The 20260-nt window shown below is 38.1% G+C and overlaps 1 protein-coding gene across 3 annotated transcripts in view; it reads left to right on the top strand.

Annotated features, from left to right (window-relative positions):
* Nucleotides 1-7035, top strand: part of gtf2e1 (general transcription factor IIE, polypeptide 1, alpha) — a 7602-nt gene extending 567 nt beyond the window's left edge. The window contains exons 1-6 of one of the 3 annotated variants that reach the window (XM_024286778.1): nucleotides 131-613; nucleotides 1033-1330; nucleotides 1407-1564; nucleotides 2359-2554; nucleotides 2632-2870; nucleotides 5587-7035. In XM_024286778.1, coding sequence (XP_024142546.1) covers nucleotides 1041-1330; nucleotides 1407-1564; nucleotides 2359-2554; nucleotides 2632-2870; nucleotides 5587-6029 — 1326 coding nt within the window. In that variant the 5' untranslated portion in view covers nucleotides 131-613; nucleotides 1033-1040 and the 3' untranslated portion in view covers nucleotides 6030-7035. Of the gene's footprint in view, nucleotides 1-130; nucleotides 614-1032; nucleotides 1331-1406; nucleotides 1565-2358; nucleotides 2555-2631; nucleotides 2871-5586 lie in introns of those variants that run through there. The other 2 variants (XM_036209660.1, XM_024286779.2) reach the window with 2 other exon arrangements.
* Nucleotides 7036-20260: the final 13225 nt, after the last annotated feature.

The raw sequence follows: 20260 nt of genomic DNA, 5'->3' as shown, positions 1-20260 counted from the left end.
TTCAAACGTGTCTTTGTTTGTTCAAAATTGTTTGAGCGTAATGCATTGTGGTCTATATTCGATAATCTTGATCATAATAGCATTAAAGTTCGAGCTAGTTTTTCGTAAAGAATTCTGGGAAATTTCAAGTGTAGTCGATTTTGGAAACTAGATTCGGACAGCATTAGAAAATGGTGAACGCATTATATTTGAGTAAGTTTACAAGGGACGTGACTTGAAGGGGGACACTTTTCGATGGTAACATTTTTCATCACAACACCGGAAGCAGCAAGTTAAAATTTCCGCCCAAAATAGCGATTCCTCGATATGATTGGTCGAAGACCTTCAAAATAGTGCGGTTCAATTCGCTAGACGGTTATGTCACTAAACAGTCACGTCCTCGTGCCGGGTTGAACCAATAGGAATGTACAAAATCCCTTTTCTTTACTTCCGGGTTAGCTCTCCGCGATGCACTGATCGTTTGCTAGCTTTTTCGGATTTTGTAGCTTTAAAAATGTGTCCAGTAAATTAAATTTCTGTCCGTCTTTACTGATAATATAAAGGACATCAATCGGAAATGACCGGAGAAGTTTGTTCTTCTGTTTTTTTTCGAGAGGAACATAAATAGTTTCGGGTAAGTGGATTTTCATCATGTAGCTAAAGAAAAATGGGACTTTATGATAATTATATGGATGTCCTAAAAAAAAAAAAAGTTAAAAAACAAACTGAGGCAATATCACATCTGGGTGATGAAATTGAGTATTCTTTTTTAATCGTACAGAAAAAAAATAAGTACTAACAATTTAGTCTGAATCGTGTTAGCACTGTGAGGTTAAACCATGACTAATTCAAAGTTAGACTTTTTAAGAGTCAACTTAGACATGTTGCTGTTTACGGTGCAGTTTTATCAGGTTTAAATATAAGTTTATCTCAAATCTTTGCTCACTTTTAGACACATTTATCTTTATTGAAATCCCTTATTTGAAGTGTTTTGTACGTTGATCCATTAGACGAGTGGTCCAGATGTTTTTTTAAAGGTCTGTTCTTCTGAAGTTCTGAAGATGATGGAGCCGGATGTCCTGACGGAGGTCCCTGCGGCGCTGAAGCGCTTGGCCAAACAGGTGGTCCGGGGCTTTTACGACGTGGAGCACGCCCTGGCCCTGGACGTGCTCATCCGTAACCCGTGTGTGCGTGAGGAGGACATGCAGGAGCTGCTGAAGTTCGACCGCAAGCAGCTGCGCTCTGTGCTCAACACCCTGAAGGCAGACAAGTTCGTCAAGTGCCGCATGAGAGTGGAGACGGCTGTCGATGGCAAGACGACGAGACACAACTACTATTTCATCAACTACAGGTTTGATCCGCTCTGGCCGTGTTTTTACTACTTTAGATGATGGACCCGACAAGTCTAATTTCTTTGTTTTCTTCAGAGTGTTGGTCAATGTGGTCAAATACAAACTGGATCACATGCGACGGCGCATTGAGACGGATGAACGAGATTCCACCAACCGAGCCTCCTTCAGGTGTCCCTGCTGCTCCTCCGCCTTCACGGACCTGGAGGCCAACCTGCTCTTTGACATGATGACAGGTAAACCCCGAAAACCAATGACATCTTCTCCAGTGCTGTACTCTCAGCTTGCTTACTTACTTATTCTAATCATTTCAGGGTTTATTTCCATTAGTTTGACTAAAAAAAAATCCAAATAACTCACAAACTATCTACTCTGAGCTTTTATTTTCCAGCTGCAGATCATCTGTAACTGACAGCCAGACCACAATATCAGGATTCTGGTGATCTGGATCTAGTATCCAGCTAGTTTTCTGACCTTCTCTGCTCTGCTAGATGGAACTCACTGAGACTTTTCTGCAGTTGATGAGGTGGCCTCTGTGCTGAAAAAGTCAAAGAAATCCAGAATTTAACTCTAACATTGGTGTCTATAAAAGAATAAAAACCACAGAGAAAGAGGCGTCCATTTGTGCAGCGGTTCACTCGGATGTAAAAACATGGAAAACAAGGCTTTACACAAGAAGAAACATTTAAAGGAATAAAAACAATAATTGTACACCATTTATGATTGATATTTTTTTTCTGTCACCACTTAGAAAGTTATTCATTAATCTGGTTGTGAAAGATTGTAAAATAAAGATGTCATGAATTTTACTTTTCTTAATATGTCGGACAAATACATGAAGTTAGATTATCTAAGATGTTTAAACTGTTATATTATTTCTGCTGGACATCAGGTGAAGTGAACAGAAATCACACCATAGAAGTTTATAGACATAGAATAAATTGATAAATTGAAAAAAGTAAATGTTGATTTATCTCAGTCTGTTTTGAAGGTTCCTCAGTTTCAGCATGACTTCTTGTTCCACCTGCAGGGACATTTCGCTGCACCTTCTGCCAGACGGAGGTGGAGGAGGACACTTCCGTCTGTCCCGACGGCAGGACTCTGGTGGCCCGCTTCAACGAGCAGATCGAGCCCATCTATGCGCTCCTGCGCCAAACCGAAGACGTCAACTTGTCCCACGACCTGCTGGAGCCCGAGCCCACCGAGATCCCTGCTCTCAAGCAGAGGTCGGTCACTAACCTGCATCCGTTTGTATCCAAACGAGAGTTTGGATGATGAGAAATGAACTGAGTGTTTTCTGCAGTCGGGAACGTGCAGCGGCGTCGGCTGGAAACGCCGCTGGTGGACAGCACCGGGAAGCGTGGTCCACCAAAGGCTCGTCCTACGCAGACCTGTACACGCAGAACGTGGTGATCAGCATGGACGAGCAGGACGAGCAGCAGAAGGCGGCGAGCGAGGCCAAGGCCCCCAAGGAGCGGCCGGTGTGGTTGACCCAGAGCACCGTCCAGGGAGCTTACAGCGAGGCCGACGGCCTCAAGAACGGTACGGTTTACCTTTCACTAGAAAACGTTCAAGTATAGGAAACATTTAGTAAACAAGCTTCAAATAAAGCCAGACTTTGGTTTTTTCCCTGATTAAATAAAATATCTGATGGTGGTGGAGCTCGGTTGGTAGTGAAACTGCCGGGCCTTGAAGCTCGGCATTCACTCAAAGGTCAGAGCACACCATCAAAGATTAGCCCAGGATCTCTGGCTCCGTCCGTGCGCCCCTCCAGGAAGCTGCTGGGTTTTTTTCTCCAAAGTCCATATGACAATCGGAGCCGGTCGGACCTTCCAGGACCATAATTGTTCAATTAAAACAATCCTAGACTTGATTAGTGCGAGGCAGAGCAACGGCTCCTCATTAATAAAACCCATTCTGGTGGAAATGAGGGAATCATTCCTTCCAAACATCCTGTCCGTTCGCTTTGTGTCTGTCGGTGATGAATCTGCAAATCTTTCTATTTGATTGTTCTGTTTTACACCAATTTCATTTTTTAAATAATCTAATTAAAGTTCAGATTTTGTTCACATAAAAAAAGAGAATTTAAATGGAATAAAGACGCAAATTTTATTATTAAAGTCATTAATTCTCTCAATAAAAACTAACAAAAAATATGTTTTTGTTAAAAAAAAAAACCGAAGAAATTAATCAGAAACAAAATCAATTTTATTCGTTGGAAAAAAAAAAAGCTAAAAAACTTTCCTCTGATCATCTTTTGATCTATTTTCTTCACCAGAGCCTGGATCGATTCGACTCCGATTCTTTCGATCCTCTCAATTCAATTCACTTTAATTTAGAGTTTACCCATTTAGACACATTTGTTTAGAAAGTCATTAATAATCTATATATGTTTTGAAGATATTCACATTAATCTGATCCAGTTCATGTATTAGTGAAATAATGAGATTGTTAATAGCATACAGTAACGGAGAAACTCCAGTTGTTCAGCTTCTCCTGGAGGGCGTTTCAGTTTGGCCACTAGGTGGCGATCGCGCCGTAAGCATTGCACCTTATTCCAGACGAAGAAGAAAGAATGAGGAAAAACTGTTTTAGACCACAAATAGTTACTCTAAATATTAAATATTTCTATCTAGGAGTTTGAGTTTGTAAAGACGTTCATTTAGTCAGCAAAGTTTGTTTAGGTTGACAGAGCGTTAGCATTAGCCGTTCTATGGGAAATCCCATTATACGTTAGCATCAAGCTAGTGAACTTCTCCACTTTTATGGATCATATTTGTATTTTTTGTATTTTTAAATTCTTATATTTGTATTTTTAAATTCTTATGTTTATTTTGTATTTTTGTACTTTTTTAAATTCTTATATTTTATTTTTAAATTCTTACGTTTACTTTCATTTTGTGTTTGAAACACAGAACAATAAAATAATAATAATAATAATTTATTGAAATATTAATCCTAAATCATTTCAGATCGATTGATTGATTTTATCAACCCAGCCTGAATAGTTTCTGCAGAGCGGGAAACTGTCCTGAGTTGTGGGCGGTTCCGCTGGCTTGAGGAACCCAGAAATACAATTTTAAGCTTAATTTTCTTTATATTTGTCTTCTTCATCAGAAAAATGCAACAAAAACATGTTAAAAACTGTTTTAATCAGAGTGGGTTAGACTGGGCAATATCAAATAAAATCTTAGATTTTTTTTCTTCCCAAATTTGATTTTAAGTGAATTTTTTTCACCCCTGTTTTTACTTTCTTCCACCAAAAATTCAAATGATAAAAAATTACATTAAAATATATTTAACAACAACACATTTGTTTTCTCTAAAAAATTGGCTCAAACACAAAGTAGAACTACATACAAGCTGTAAAAAATGTTTATAGAACAATGTGGCCGGTGATTTATGAGCTAGCGCTAGCTTAAGTAGAGTTCCTTTACTCAGGCACAGTCTTAAGCAAACTTAAATGAATTAAAACTCCTACGATTGAATCGGATCAGAAATGGTTGTTTTACAGCACGTCTGTCAAAGTCAAGGCGGCTAATTCTATCCGGCCCTCCAGATCATTTTATTTTATTGTTATTAATGACCCGATGTTATCTTGTTCTCATTTCTAACTTGTATAATTTTGACAAAATACATTTTTATGGAGAGTAAAATATTGAAAGTTATTTAAGGTGATTTGTTATGGAATAATATTCCTGCTTTTTTATTTTTCATAATTATGTTAAAAAGTTACGGTTTTAAAGTTTTAAAAATTGACATTCTGTTAGCTTTTTGGACTATTTTGGGATTTACTAAGATTTTTTAGGCTATTTTGGAGTTTAGCTAATATTTCAGCTACATGCTAGCTGTTTACCTAAGTTTTTTTATTTTAGGCTAATTTGGCATTGAGCTAATATTTTATCTGGCTATCAGCTTCAGCATTTTTAGCTATCTATTTCAGTATCGTCAACTATCTTCAGCAGTAACTTCAGCGGCCAAATTCAGCTTACAGCACTCACACTAGCATTATCACAGGTAATGCTGTATATCTAGTTCATAATTATGTTAAAAAGTTACGGTTTTAAAGTTTTAAAAAAGTGTGTTGAATAAATGTTTATCCTGATCGGCCCGTGACCTAAGGGGGGTTTGGATTTTGGCCCGTTGTTCGATTGAGTTTACTCCCGTTTTCCATTTTCTTTTGTAATCTTCTAGGATTGTTATCAGGATTATTTTCTGCGGATCCGTTTTTATCACTTTGGTTCGTTTGTCTCCTCAGACGGATCATCTCTGCCCGGATCTCAGGACGGAGCAGCAGCTCGCGACCAGACGGACGAAAACGAGGAAGTGATGCGCGCTCTCCTCATCCACGAGAAGAGGGCGGTCGCAGGAGCAGGAGTGGGCGGAGCCGGCGCCTCCTCCAGAGCTCCCGCGTCCTCCGCCGCCAACGCCAGCGACTCGGAGAGCGACACCAGCGAGTCGGACGACGAGTTCCCCTCAGGTCCTCCCCCTGTCATGGCGGCGCAGCAGCGAGAGGAGGACGAAGACGACGACGATGACTTCGAGGAGGTGGGGGACGAGCCCATGGTGACGGTGGGGGGTCGGCCGTTCTCGTACCGGGAGGTGAGCCAGAGGCCCGAGCTGGTGGAGCAGATGTCTGCGCAGGAGAAGGAGGCCTACATCGAAATGGGACAGAACCTTTTCCAGGACATGTATTTCTGAGTTTCATCTATCGGGGAAGTGTCGCTGCTGCAGGATGCATCCATCTGCAGAGTCTGGACAGAAACCTTCTGCAGATCCACTCAATCCCTTCTGCTGATCCACTCGATCCCTTCTGCACATCCACTCAATCCCTTCTGCTGATCCACTCGATCCCTTCTGCTGATCCACTCGATCCCTTCTGCTGATCCACTCGATCCCTTCTGCTGATCCACTCGATCCCTTCTGCTGATCCTCTCGATCCCTCCTGCAGATCCACTCGATCCCTTCTGCTGATCCACTCGATCCCTCATGCAGATTCACTTGATCCCTCCTGCAGATCCACTCGATCCCTCCTACAGATCCACTCGATCCCTTCTGCCGATCCACTCGATCCCTTATGCTGATCCACTCGATCCCTCCTGCAGATCCACTCGATCCCTCCTGCAGATCCACTCGATCCCTTCTGCTGATCCACTCGATCCCTCATGCAGATTCACTTGATCCCTCCTGCAGATCCACTCGGTCCCTCCTACAGATCCACTCGATCCCTTCTGTACATCCACTCGATCGCTTCTGCGGATCTACTCGATCCCCATGCAGATCCACTCGATCCCTTCTGTGCATCCACTCGATCCCTTCAATTACAGCTTCCTGTTTCCTTCTGGGAAGAAGACGATTGGATGACGCATCTCTGCGTGTTGAGACTCCTTCAGGAGCCCAAAAGAAAGTCTGTCAAACTGGATTTAGGGTTAAAAAGATGCAAAGATGTAGTTCCACACTGAGTTTTTTAGTTCAAACTCACAGTTGGATGCTGAACAACCAAAAGTTACATTCTGCTTAAAGGAGATTAAACACCAATCTCCCTGAGACAAACGTTTAAGGAATTTTTGCTGCGTTTTTCTTCATCGTTCTGACATTTCCTGCTAAAATGCCAAACTTACAGCTGTGGGAATCAAAGCGGTGAACAGCGGCGCCTAACTTCCCTTTAATACAAGTTTTGTCAATAAAAATGTAGTTCTGAAGCTTTTATTGCTTTTTTTCCTGTTGCTCTTTACTAACAGCTGAGAAGTTCACCATCATTAGTTTTTCTTCAGTTTCTGCTGTAAGAAAAACTGCAAAAATGAGATAAACCTGTAGAGGCGGTTTCCAGAACATCAACAAAAACAAAGAAATACAAAAAGAATAGATCTGGATAAAATAATTCTTAGGAAACCACACATACACAACACAAATGTTCATTTACTTGTTTCATGTGTTTTTGTGTGTGAATCTTTTCACTCCGTTTCTGCTGGAAACGTTTAATTCTCCTGAACTTCACATCCAGAACAAGCGATGCTTTTATCTGCATCTGTCATATTGTTTGTATTCTCAGTTTAGTTTTCCAACAAACTCTGTTAATCTGCAGCTGATCTGTTCATTCTGGAGGTAGAGTTGAGCAAACAAGTCGTCTTCAGGTCAACAGGGATGTAAAAACCTACATAGTTTATCATCTATGTGCATCTTAGGCATCAGTTTATACATTAAACTAATCTAAATAAATGCTAATTGAGTATTTCTCACTTTTAAAAAAATGCATTTTTCTTTTTTTTGTTCTTTTTCCACTCTTTGTCCTTTTAATTGTTCTGTAAGTGAAATCCAGACGTGAGTTTGCAGACAAACATCTTTCCTAATGAGGAGGAAGCAACAAAAGGAAGCAGTCAGGAGGACACGCCTCCGTCACCGCCTGAAGAAAACTGACAAAAGTCCGAAAAATAGTGGAGAACTTTTAACTTAAAGGAGAAAGAAACCGCAGAAATGTTCAAAGTGAAGCAGGAGACGGAACAAAACTGATCAAATGTGCTGCGATGTGAGGCGACGACATAAAGAAACACCTTATTATAAGGACTCTTTGAATTCACCAGGACACTTTTTAATAAGTGTGTTTGAGACGATCACAAAAAGAGATTTTACAGAAAAGGGGTTGGATTTGTCTCTTAAGGAAGAAGGATTTGGTTAAATTTGGAGGATAACATTTTCTTTAGTGTGGATACATGGAGGTTATCAGGCTCCCTGGAAATCCTGCGGCTTCGTAAGCCGTTAGGAAGCCGAGTCTATTTGTTTGACGCGTTTAATGGAACAAGTAGACTAATAACTGACTATAAAAGGTGAATTTTATTGATTCCAGGATTTATATTTTATCTGCTTTTATACATTTTGTAAGTCTCAGGCTGGAGGACGGAAAAAGGTGAGGAATTGTGGGTAGGAGGTGGAGAAAGACGCAATTTTTTTTTCTAGGGAAAAAAGCACACAAACAAGGTGAAAGGAAAAAGTTTATGTTAAAACCGCTTAAAAAAAAAAAAATTCCACAGAGAAAGGACCCAGCTGGGATTCGAACTTTCTCACTTTGAGGCGAGAGTACCAATGAACTATCTCGGAGAAATAAGGAAAAACTTAAGAGGAAATGTGTAAATTGAAAGAGAAAATCAAAATAAACAGACACTATTATTATTGTTATTATTATTATTATTATTAGATTAGATGCAAATTTATTATCATTACCACAACTATAATGAAATTCAAGAAGTACTTCCTGGTCTGATCAACTCTCATGCAGTAAAACAACCCAAAAAGTAATAAATAATACATAAAAATACTTGAAAATACGCACTGTTTGGTAAAACAGGAAATAAAAATGAATTTGTTGCCAAATAAAATTGCATTGGTCATCAAAAATCCAGAATACACAATAATGTGTGTTAAAATAGTTAAATCCATAAAAAATAATAAAGAAGAAAGGTTTAATCTTTGATGTGTGGGGATTGTTTTCTTCAAGGGCAACCAAACCCCAAATCAACTGTTTTTTGTATCTATAAAAACATCTATAAATGATGTTTGTTGCCACATTTTAGACGAATTAAAATAAACTTGTTTAATTCTTGAAAGTGTAGTCAAAAACTGTCTGTGTGCTGCCCCCTACAGGTTGAATCGAGGTATGGAACAAATTCAAGGATTTTAAGTGAAAATGCGGTAAAAATAACTTAATTTCTCATTTAATTGGATTTACAAATTTCTGGCTGAGATGCACAAAAAAGATAAAATATTTTTTTTCTTTCAATGGCTGCTGACATCACACTTCCTGCTAGAGTTCCTGTACCACATTAGAGATGTCTTATTTTGAAAGGACTTCATGTGAACCTGTGTCAAAACTGTTTTCTTTTTATGTTTTATTTATGCCAAAAATCTATATTTCATCTTTAGTTACCATAATAGAAACAATGAAATATTAGTGTGAAGCAGTGTCTTATTTTTCTAAAGAGTGATTTAACTCTTTGTGGTTCCTTCAGTGTGTAACAACTGGATCTTTGACGTTAATCAAAGTGATTTTCGTTTCCTGTGTTCTCAGGTTTGTGTTCTCCTGTCAGTCACACCTGCTTTAATTGTCCTCAGCTGTTTTACTTCATTAACCTGAGTATCAGTTCTTCACTGTCTTCTTCGTCACACTTTTGTTGCTCCCAAAGTTCATGTTTAAGTTGAAATGTTTCTGCCTCAAACTGCTCGCTCTCCTGCGTTTGGGTTCTTCACCAGCGGTTCCTGACAGCTTTTATCAAATGTACAGATCTGTTACTGGGAGGTGAGTGACTGTATTTGAACCTGATGATGGATTTTTCTGAAATGTTGGGATGGATTTTTATCAGTCAGCAGTTTGTTTTTTTTAATCTTTTGTTCAAGTTTAATTCAGATTTTAAGGATTGTGCAGTTCCCACAGACCAGGAGTTTCACATGTGGCTCTTTCATCTCTCCATGGTGGAGTCATGGAGACTGCTGACCCACCATGTCGACCGTCTGAGTCAGCAGCTCCTCCTCACCAAAACTATCTAAAGAAAACAAATAAAAAAAACCTGCAAACTGAGACTACCAACCCCAAACTAAAATAACAAAACCCAGCAGTGAAAGACTACTGAGGACAAAGAGGGGACAAAGAAAAAAAATGATTAAAAAAATAAAAATAAAATGGCAATTCTTTAAAGTAAGGATTTCTTAATTAGCATTTATTTAATTTAGATGAGTTAAATGTATAAATTGATGTCTGAGGTTCACATAGATGATAAACTCTGTAGGTTTTTACATCCTGTTGACCCGAAGACGTCTTGTTTGATCAACTCTACCTCCAGAATGAACAGATTTTATATGCAAAGCAAAACTTTGGGGAAAAGTTTCATCTTTTATGAGTTAAAAGCACATATTATCTTATGCTGCACAACATTGGTTACTAGCTGAGATGATCCTGTTTGGCACAGAGTGTCTTTTATTTTGAAAATAAGTTCTTTGAAGAATCAGATTTTGAGAGATACTAGGTTCTTTTTATATTTTTTCTTTTGTTTGTGCCAAAAAATAGACATAATTACTATTAAAAATGAAAGTCATGAATGCAAATCCAAATTTCTTAAAGGCTAAAGGAATTACTGCTTCTAGATTTAGATCAGTAGAAATCGAGTCCAAATGCTCTTTTATTGTTGCTGACCCCCATAGACACTGGAGGATTCTGATGAGTATTCTCTGGGTTTATTCAAAGAAAAAACAAACCGTTCCCTCATGAAAACTACATTTCCTCTTGGTTATTTACAGGATAGGAAACGATAAAATGTTTTATCATTCAGCTCCTCGTGAGTTTCCTTAAGAAGCCTTTCAGTGGATCAAAGCGTCTTTCTTTGCTATATTGATCTTTTTTAGTCATTTTTACTATTATAAATGTGTCAGTCATCAATATACTCAGTAAAAACATGTAGGAATGATGGATTTTTGGTAGTTCATCTGGCATAAAAACTAACCTGATTCAGGAACCAAATGATAAAGATCTTTGACTTATTAAAGGAGACACAGAAAGTATTAAACAACAAAAAACTCTAAAATGTCAAGGGAATCTGTGTGAGGTAAAGAGCTGTGGGGCGGCCCGACAAGCCCATACATTCGTTTTAAGTTGAGAGGATGGACACCTGTAGGGAAGCTGCTCAAAGGTCAGGATGAAAACAGGACTGGGGCTCATTAAAACATCCTCTGCCCTTCAGGACAGCTCAATTAAAGCCCCGCCCCCCTGCTGCTCCATTGATCTACCAAAGCGGGTCTCAGTCACAGGAAGGGTGGTGGGAACAACGGGGAATTTACAAAAAAACGAAGTCACAGAAACACTGAGGAGCAGGTGGAGTCCTCTGATGAAAGCAGGAGAACGGCGTTCATCGTCTTGACCTGCTGGTTCTGGTGGAAGAAAAGAGGATCTGATCCTAGAGTGGACAACCGGACGTCAGACAGGACGTTGGAAGGGATTGGGAGCATGCAGCTGGTTTGTGGAGTCACATGATGTAATGACTGATGCTTTACAAGATTTCCCTGAGCAGATTACATAAGGATTGATTGATCGCAGGAGCTCCTGACACTCCTGATCCAATAAAGCCCAACGATTAATGACTTAATAATCGACCGAGCGTTCCCCGTCTCTGTGCCTGCAGTTCTCTTCCATTACCTTAGTGAGCTCCTGTGAAGATGGGAAATCACTCTTGAGCTTATAAATAGCATTCAAGTATTCACTAACGTAAACATTTGTTTTCCTATCAGTGCAATACAACAATAAACAAAGAAAAAGTCCCACTCTGATCATCTTCTGATCTACTTTCAAATCGTTCTCAGTGGAATTTTAATTACTATTAATGTTTTTAGCCAAAATTAAAAAAAACTTGTTTTCATAGGACATAGTTTCTGTAGAGCGGCAGGAGTTAATTAGAAATCCCCCTCTGAGTTAAGGACAAGACTGTTGGTGCGAAGCAACCCCGCCCCCTTTCCCAGCAAATCTTCTACATCACAAACATCTTCCTAAATTTGTCCGTCTGCTCCTGATTCACAACAAAAATACTCACGAATGCAGTCTTTGATCTTAATTTCTTTATAAGCCTCCATCAGAAAAACGCTACAAAATCACTATTTTCACTGCAGTGGCTCTTTAGTGAGTTTCTCCTCCTGCTTCCTTTATTTACTGCTGTAACTAGCGCTGGGTTGATGAAATCCATTAATCGATCAATAATCAATCCATAAAAGTAGAGATTGATCTCTCGCATAAAGCTAAAGTCTGCTAGCTTGATGCTAAAGTATTATGGGATTCCCCATAGGACGGCTAATGCTAACACTCGGTCAACTAAACACACGTTACTGACGAAATGAACATCTTTATAATCTCACAGGCATCAATTTTCCAAACTCTTCTTTTAGGAAATACTTTAAGTGGTCTAAAACATCGTTTTTTTCCTCATACTTTCTTCTTCTTCTTTAATAAGGTGTAATGCTTTAGTGCGATCGCCCCCTAGTGGCCAAACTGAAATGTCCTCCAAGAGAAGCAGAACAATTGGAGCTTCTCTGGTTTAGGATCCATGTAAAACTGTATGATATTAACAATCTCATTATTTCACTAATACATGTTATAGTATGTGAACTGTATCAGATTAATATGAATATCTTTAAAGCTTTTATTAGATTATTAATGTATTTCTAAACAAACGCCTCTAAAAGTTTAGTTTTGTAGTGAGTTAAATTAATAAACCAGAAATTATGACCTCTCAGACTTCATGCACTCGTCTGATCCTCAGCACTTTCCTCTCACGCACTCATTTTTATCAACTTTACTGCAATATATCAACGACATTTGAGTTCAGTGACTCATGATATCTCAAAGACTAGAGCTGTCAAACTCAGTCCCACAAGAGGCCAAAATCCAGAACACACCTTAGGTCGAACAGGATAAACATTAATTGAAAACACTAAAACTACATTTTTAAAATGTAACTTTTTAACATAATTATGAACTAAATATACAGCATTATCTGTGATAATGCTGGTGTGAATGCTGTAAGCAGAATTTGGGTGCTGAAAATGCTGATGGCTAAAAACGCTGAAGCTGATAACCAACTTAAAGCCTTAAAAACTAAAAAAAAAAAAATTAGCCAAAACAGCTAGCATGTAGCTGAAATATTAGCTAAACTCCAAAACAGCCTAAAAAAATCTTGGTAAATGCCAAAATAGTCCAAAAAGCAGCAGAATGATAATTTTTTAAAACTGTACATTTTTACATTATTAAAACTAATAAAAAGGCAGGAATATTATTCCAGAATAAATCAACTTAAACCTTAAATAACTTTCAATATTTTACTCTTCATAATAATATGTTTTTGTCAAAATTATACAAGTTAGAAATGAGCTCAAGATAACATCGGGTCATTAATAACAGTAAAATGAAATAATCTGGAGGGCCGGATCCGGCCCCCGGGCCTTGACTTTGACACGTGTCTTAGACAAAAAATTGATGGTTTGAAGTGTTGAGGGGAAAAAAAAAGTCAAAATGTGTGGGTCTGCAGTTATTCCATTAAAATTTAATACATTTATTTGTTGTGTTTTTTGCACTGTGGCTGGTTAAGAATTAAAATGAGGTTAAACGTTTAAACCAATCAAATGAAGAAATCTAGTGACCTCAACAACTGTCATTTAAAATCATTTATTTGCATTATAACTGAGTGTGGAATTAAAGAAAATGTCATTTATGACATATTCTGTTTTTTTGTGGTTTCTAAGACTATTTTGCAACATTTTAAACCCAATATTCTACTTATTTATTCATGGGAACATCTGCCTTCATTCAAGGACGGCACAGCTTCGGCTGTGTATCCAGTTTACCCAAACATCTGTCCCACGCAGCTTCTGTGGAACTTGAATTATTTCTAAAATATTTACTGAAAAAATGGGCAATTTTCTTCTAACTTAAGGGTTGTTGAATGCCACTTTTGACGGTATTTGTTTTAAAAAATAGTGTATTTGTATATTTTGTGAAATATTTAGCTTTTATTTGTGTTTTTACTTTTATTTCAGCTTCCTTTGTGCATGAAAGATGAAGCTTCTTTGGCTTCTTGATAAGCAGAGTGTATGATAGAACTGTATGTGAGGGCCAAAGCGTGTTCAAACATGCCTGAGCATGGAACTTAATCCAGCTCCATAAAAGCTGTGAGTATCTGATGAGTGTACACACAGGAATGTCTTCAGAGTCCAGGAGATGCAACAGCTGCAGCTTCAGCCATATTCTCGTGCATCACTGCTCCTCCTCATCGCTGATCGAGGTTTTGTTTCATCTAAAGAATGTGGATCTGTGTGGAACAGGGAATGCAGCCGTCGGTTCCTAAGCGGTTCTTCAGTCCCGCGCTGGTGCAGCACCACATGGTGTCACCGCCCCCCTTCCCCTTCCTCAGCCTCAAACTGTCTCTTCACATATGTCTTAGGAAGACCGTTGAAGTGTCCAGATCCGTCATTCTGACTCCTCGGGTCGGCTTCACTGAGCTCACCGCTCTCACCGGACTCCCGACATGTTCGAGACAAACACATTTTATTGTTTTTATTTTTTATTTTAAAGGTTTTTGCAACAAGAGAAGGTTAAACCTACAGGGACGATTAAGTTAGGGTTCAAAAACATCATCTCTTTCCCATAAATGACACGTTATCGGGCCGGGAATCGATTATAAAAATCAATTAATCAACTTAATCGTAAATCTGGAAAGAAGTAATCGCTTTTTTTTTTTTTAGTATTTGCCAGCCACTTATTTGCATATAATAATCAATTGTACATTTAGTGTTTATTTTTAACCCATTGAAACCTATGATCTAAAACTCATTTTGTTTACTATTGGATCTTTATTTTTCATTTAAAAGAATACCTGCTGCTTATTTCGTATCATTTTAATCAACACAACCTCTCCTATGTGACACTACCTTTATTTAATCATTTTTCCATGTTATATTCACATACTAGACATAAAATCATGCAAAAAAAGAAAATTCATCTGGAAAACTGAGATTCATTTTGCTGTTCAAACCCCATAAATATTTAAACTATTTTTACAACATAGAATGAAAGTTTTAGTTGTAATTTTATAAAAAATAATAAGAATACAAATTTTCAACAAACTAATCAACATGTTTTTGAATGAAAATGCAAAATAATCCAGACTAAAGTCACACCAGGCAGCCCTAAAAATAAGAATTTCTCACTGTCTGTTTAACATTTTTCCAAGAATTTTGTTTTTTTTCCCATTAATTTCCTTTATTGTGTTTGTGAAAAAAAATATATATATATTTTTAGGAGAAGTTTGATCCAGCTGGAATTCAGGAATGTACACAGGTGGGGGCGTGTCTGTCCACCCTGAACTGCTCACGTCATGTGACATTGGTGGGCGGGACTTCCGCAGTGAACCGTGGAATTTTCACAATTTTTATTCGTTATTGTAGAAAATTCATGTTGGTCCTCATCCCAAAATAAAATAAAGGTCCGTTTCCTCGTTGGATTTCTAATAGCAGACAGCTCAGTTAGGCTCCGCCCCCAATTAGCGGCTGCTGCTGGATTGCAACCGTCAGACGTTCATTCTCCGACTTATTGAAATAAAAGATCGCTTTTGTCCAAAAACTACAAATAAATGACATATTATCTTTTTAATTTAATAAACTCTCAAAATGTAAAAAAACGTTTATTTTAGACAAAGTTTATAACGCTGATCTCACAGCTGCACAGCAGGACGTCTGAAGTCGTTAGTAAATATTAACAAATTATGTTAATATTAACTCATGAACATTTACAGCCTTCCTGGGAGAAAAACTTTTTGTTTTGAAAGATTAATATTTTATGTATCTGCAAGAAAAGGTGTAAAAACATGAAATATCTTAACTTTAAGTGGTTTCTCCTAACGGAAAGTAAATGTCTACATTTCTGAGAAGCTCAGCAGCATCACGACTGTCACTGATTAGACTAACGCTGGGCTTCACTTTAACCCGAGAACTTCATTCATTCTCCTCAGAAAGTTCTTTATTCTGTTGTATCTAAAGTTAGAATTATTCATGTGTAAGCAAATAACATCATTAAATTGGAAAAAGTTTAGTTTAAACCATAGAACAAACGCATCCAATAGCCAAATTTGCTGTTTTTAAATGACTTATTTTTCAGAAACATTTGATTTTCGGCTTTTTTGTCTTCTTGGCAGTTTTTCCAGACATTTGCTGCTCACCTTTTCTCTTATTTCAACCCCCAACAGGGGTTCCCTCTCCTCCTGCACGAGGGAAAGCTTTGATGTTCACCTTTCTAAGCCCCAACAGGAGCTTTCTTCTGATTTCCAATCCCAACAGGAGCTTTTTTTCTTCCCTCCATCTCCAACACCGGCTTTCTTCTCCGGTCCGTCCACCTGTCTGTTCTGGGAACACGTGGATTCTCTGGTCCAGCTGTGGCTGATCCGGTTTGTCATTCCGAGGTCAGAGCGCCTTTTTAAAAAGCTTTTTTTTTTTAAAAAAAAGCATATGCTAAATAATTGTTTAATAAAATAAAAGTTAAACAATAGACCTGAATGTGCGCCTTTTGAAAAGAGTGAAAAATGAAGTTGTAAAATGGAAATCTTTTATATTTTTATAGATCTTCCAATAATTTGTGTATCACTTTTTTCACAGCAACTGAAGACATTTAAAGAGCAAATTGAACCCTAAAAATCAAGGAAAGATAATGTGATAAACTACATGTTAAATTCATAGCTAAGTGATGGAAAACGGCTCATTTATTTCCTCCTCTAGGATTTTCTTTACGGGCTGCACGGTGGCGCAGTGGTTATCGCTCTTGCCTCACAGCGAGAAGGCCCCGGTTCGACTCCCGGCTGGGACCTTTCTGTGTGGAGTTTGCATGTTCTCCCCGTGCATGCGTGGGTTTTCACCGGGGACTCCGGCTTCCTCCCACCGTCCAAAAACATGCTTCGTAGGTTAATTGGCGACTCTGAATTGCCCCTAGGTGTGGATGTGAGAGTGAATGTGTGTGTGATTGAGGCCCTGAGACAGACTGGCGACCTGTCCAGGGTGTACCCCGCCTTCGCCCATCAGTAGCCGGGATAGGCTCCGGCACCCCGCGACCCCGAAAGGGAAGAAGCGGTCAAGAAGATGGATGGATGGATGGATTTTCTTTACAGCAGAACTAAAGGCTGATTCATTTAGGACCTCCTTAAAGGGAATGACACACTGGAATCGGAGTTAAGGTTACATTTTACCAATAAAAAATGTGGACTCAGTGAGGATGTCAACGTTTCAGTTTTAATGTGATTTTTTTTTTTTTAAATAAGCATCATAATTTATGAAATGATATATGACGGGTCAGCAGATGCTACAGTCTGAAACTGCTCTTTAACTTGAAATTAGACATTTTTAATCATGTTTTGAATTGTTTCTATATTTGCTCCTAAAATGATTATTTTTCTCCTCAACATTTGTTATCTGATAATTAAAGGTTTTTTTTTTTTTTTTTAAATTTTGTAATTTTGCATAAATTGGGAAAAAAATTTGATTTAAATGTTCTTATAGTGACAGGGAGTTTTCATGTGAATAAATGAGTCTGGGTACTTTTTAAATCGGGGAAATTAATTAAAATTTTGAGAAAAAGGACAAAAACAACATTTTGCTCATCAGACTGAAAATCAGTTTGTTTTTCTGTCTGATGTTCAGACTTCTTTTTTTTGAGAGTCTGAATGAAAGGTTTATTGTTCATGGCTTTTTTTATTTTTCTTAAGAGGAAACATGCATTAGTCTATTCTTTAGGGTTGAACAATTGGAACAGAATGAAGAAAAAAATCTCATATAATCTGTTCCTTTTTCTTAAGCTAAAAGGCGACATAATAAACAACAAAACTTTACATTCTAACCCATCTCGGTCTATGGCTTACATTTGTACTTTTTCTCAATTTATTTTATAATTATTTTGACTTAAGTTCCACTTTATAATGTCATTAAATCTTTGAATATCCATATGAATTAATTCCTAATTTAATGTTTAAACATAAATCCTTCTCTTCATTTCAAACAGATTAAACCAGACTCTTCTCACGTTCACGGTCTCACAGTGACGTTCATTCCCTTCTCCTCCCCAGTAAAGCTGAGGTACAGATCATTTTCCCTGAACCACCCAGGATTTTGAAATTGTTGGCATAGAAGACCCTCTGGCTATTTAAACTTCAAGAACAGGGGAGAAAGACGTCAATGAGACCTCCTGCTGCGCTTGATTGGCTGCACTCAAACACAAAATTTCAGAGGCGACTGGAGGCAGCAGAAGGAGGGATTTTACCATGGCAACCAAGTGGACGGACTGAACGACCATCATTTTAAAAAAGAAAATGACTTCTAGATTCAAACTAAAGTCTATTTCTGTGAATATAAACGTGTTTACAGCTGCTTCTCTGGAAGGACGTCTTTTCCCTCTTCAGACCCGACGTCCACGTGTGTGAACATCACATTTACGGTTCTATGACCACAGTAGTTACCTCTGAGTAACTGGGACCCTGTGAATACACATGTAGAGGGTTAGCTCAGATATTCATATTTATTAAGTGTGATGTAGACTGCTAGTGTGTCAGTGCAGCAACAATGGAGGTCATCCAGCAGCTCGTCTTTTCTTGCTTTACTTTTTGAGTTGAACAGGAATTTAATGTTGGTTGAAAGAAGATGTCGAACGACAAAGAAGAATCCCGCGTTAAGAGGAAAACGCAAATGCTAGCTGATCGCTACATGGGTGCTTTCTTATGTCATCTTCACGCCGGACCGCTCAGTGGAAACGAGGCTATTTGGTCTGCTTAAGACATGTGAAAGCCAAGGCCCGGGGGCCGGATCCGGCCCTCCAGGTAATTCTATCCGGCCCTCCAGATCATTTTATTTTATTGTTATTAATGACCCGATGTTATCTTGAACTCATTTCTAACTTGTATAATTTTAACAAAATATATTTTTATGGAGAGTAAAATATTGAAAGTTATTTAAGGTTTAAGTTGATTTATTCTGGAATAATATTCCTGCTTTTTATTATTCATAATTATGTTAAAAGTTAAAGTTTTAAAAATTGGCCTTCTGCTAGCTTTTTGGACTATTTATGCATTTACTAAGATTTTTTTGTCTTTTTTGGAGTATAGCTAATATTTTAGCTACATGCTAGCTGTTTTGGCTAATTTAGTTTTTTTTTAGGATATTTTTGAAGTTTAGCTGTTCTTTTCAGCAGCATAGTAGCTGTTTTGGCAAAGCTAAGTTTTTTTAGGCTAATTTTGCATTTAGCTAACATTTTCAGCATTTTTAGCCATCAATTTCAGCATCTTCAGATATCAGCACAAGCATCTTAAATTCAGCTTACAGCATTCATACTAGCATAACTTCATGTTTTATATGCAATTCATAATTAACGTGATACACATTGATTTTCCCGACTATTTATATGTCATAAACACTTATTAGCATAGTTTGTAGCCGTAGCGTCGGCCGCAACCGCAGCATGTCTCCACCGTATCAACGTAATAATAAAAATGTTGAACCTGCCCTTCATACCTGATCAGACCTGATCAGTGAAATGAAATGTTTGAATAAATGAACAATTCTGGCAAACCGCAGAACCTCCATCTTTCTTTCTGTTCTGACCCGCCCACGTAACTGCTGGCCAATGACTGAATAGATCTTTGGTCACATGGTTTTGTTTACAAGCTTTGGTCCAGAACAGAAGTCTCCAGTAGACCTGAGTCTCGATACAGATAAAATCAAAGGTTTAGGACTCGATCCGGAGCTAATCATTTTTCCAGTCTGAAAAAACCCTCAAAGAGTCTAATAGAAGGGGAGTTTTAACATTTTATTGATCACTTTTTATTATCAATCACCTTTTGATTTGTTTCAAAGAGTTCCCAGGGGTCTTTTAATGACCATTTTTAGACTAAATTTAAAAAAGTCTGTGCTGTTTGCTAGGACATAGTTTCTGCAGAGCGCCAGGAGTTCAAAGGTAAGCCTCCACCGATTTCCCATCATCCCTTTGATCACTCTCAAGCTAAATTTAGCGGTGTAACAAAAATGGCGAGCAATTTCAGAGTAATCCAGCCGTACAATTTTGATCCAGTTTCCAGCTCAGACGATGAAACCAAAGACGTTCATGGATCTATTTGCAAAGGGATGCATCAGAATGAGGCGGAGCAGGGAGACTTTGCCCCACCCATTTTAGCTTCTGCATCACTAAAGAGATTTTTTCCGTCATTTTTTCATTTGGTCCAGATTTGAATGAAGAAATGCAGTTTTAAACTTATTTTTTTTATTTGAAAAATTGCTACAAGAACATGTTAAAAACACCGTTTTCATTGGAGTAGGTCTTTAAACACAAAGATGATAAACTTATTGGATCTCACAGGTCGGTAAATCTCTCCACCGTG

The sequence above is a fragment of the Oryzias melastigma genome, linkage group LG21, assembly GCF_002922805.2.
Source record: "Oryzias melastigma strain HK-1 linkage group LG21, ASM292280v2, whole genome shotgun sequence".
In the NCBI taxonomy this organism is placed as follows: domain Eukaryota; kingdom Metazoa; phylum Chordata; class Actinopteri; order Beloniformes; family Adrianichthyidae; genus Oryzias; species Oryzias melastigma.
The sequence above is the reverse complement of the archived record's forward strand: the minus strand, read 5'-3'. Positions and strand labels throughout refer to the sequence as shown.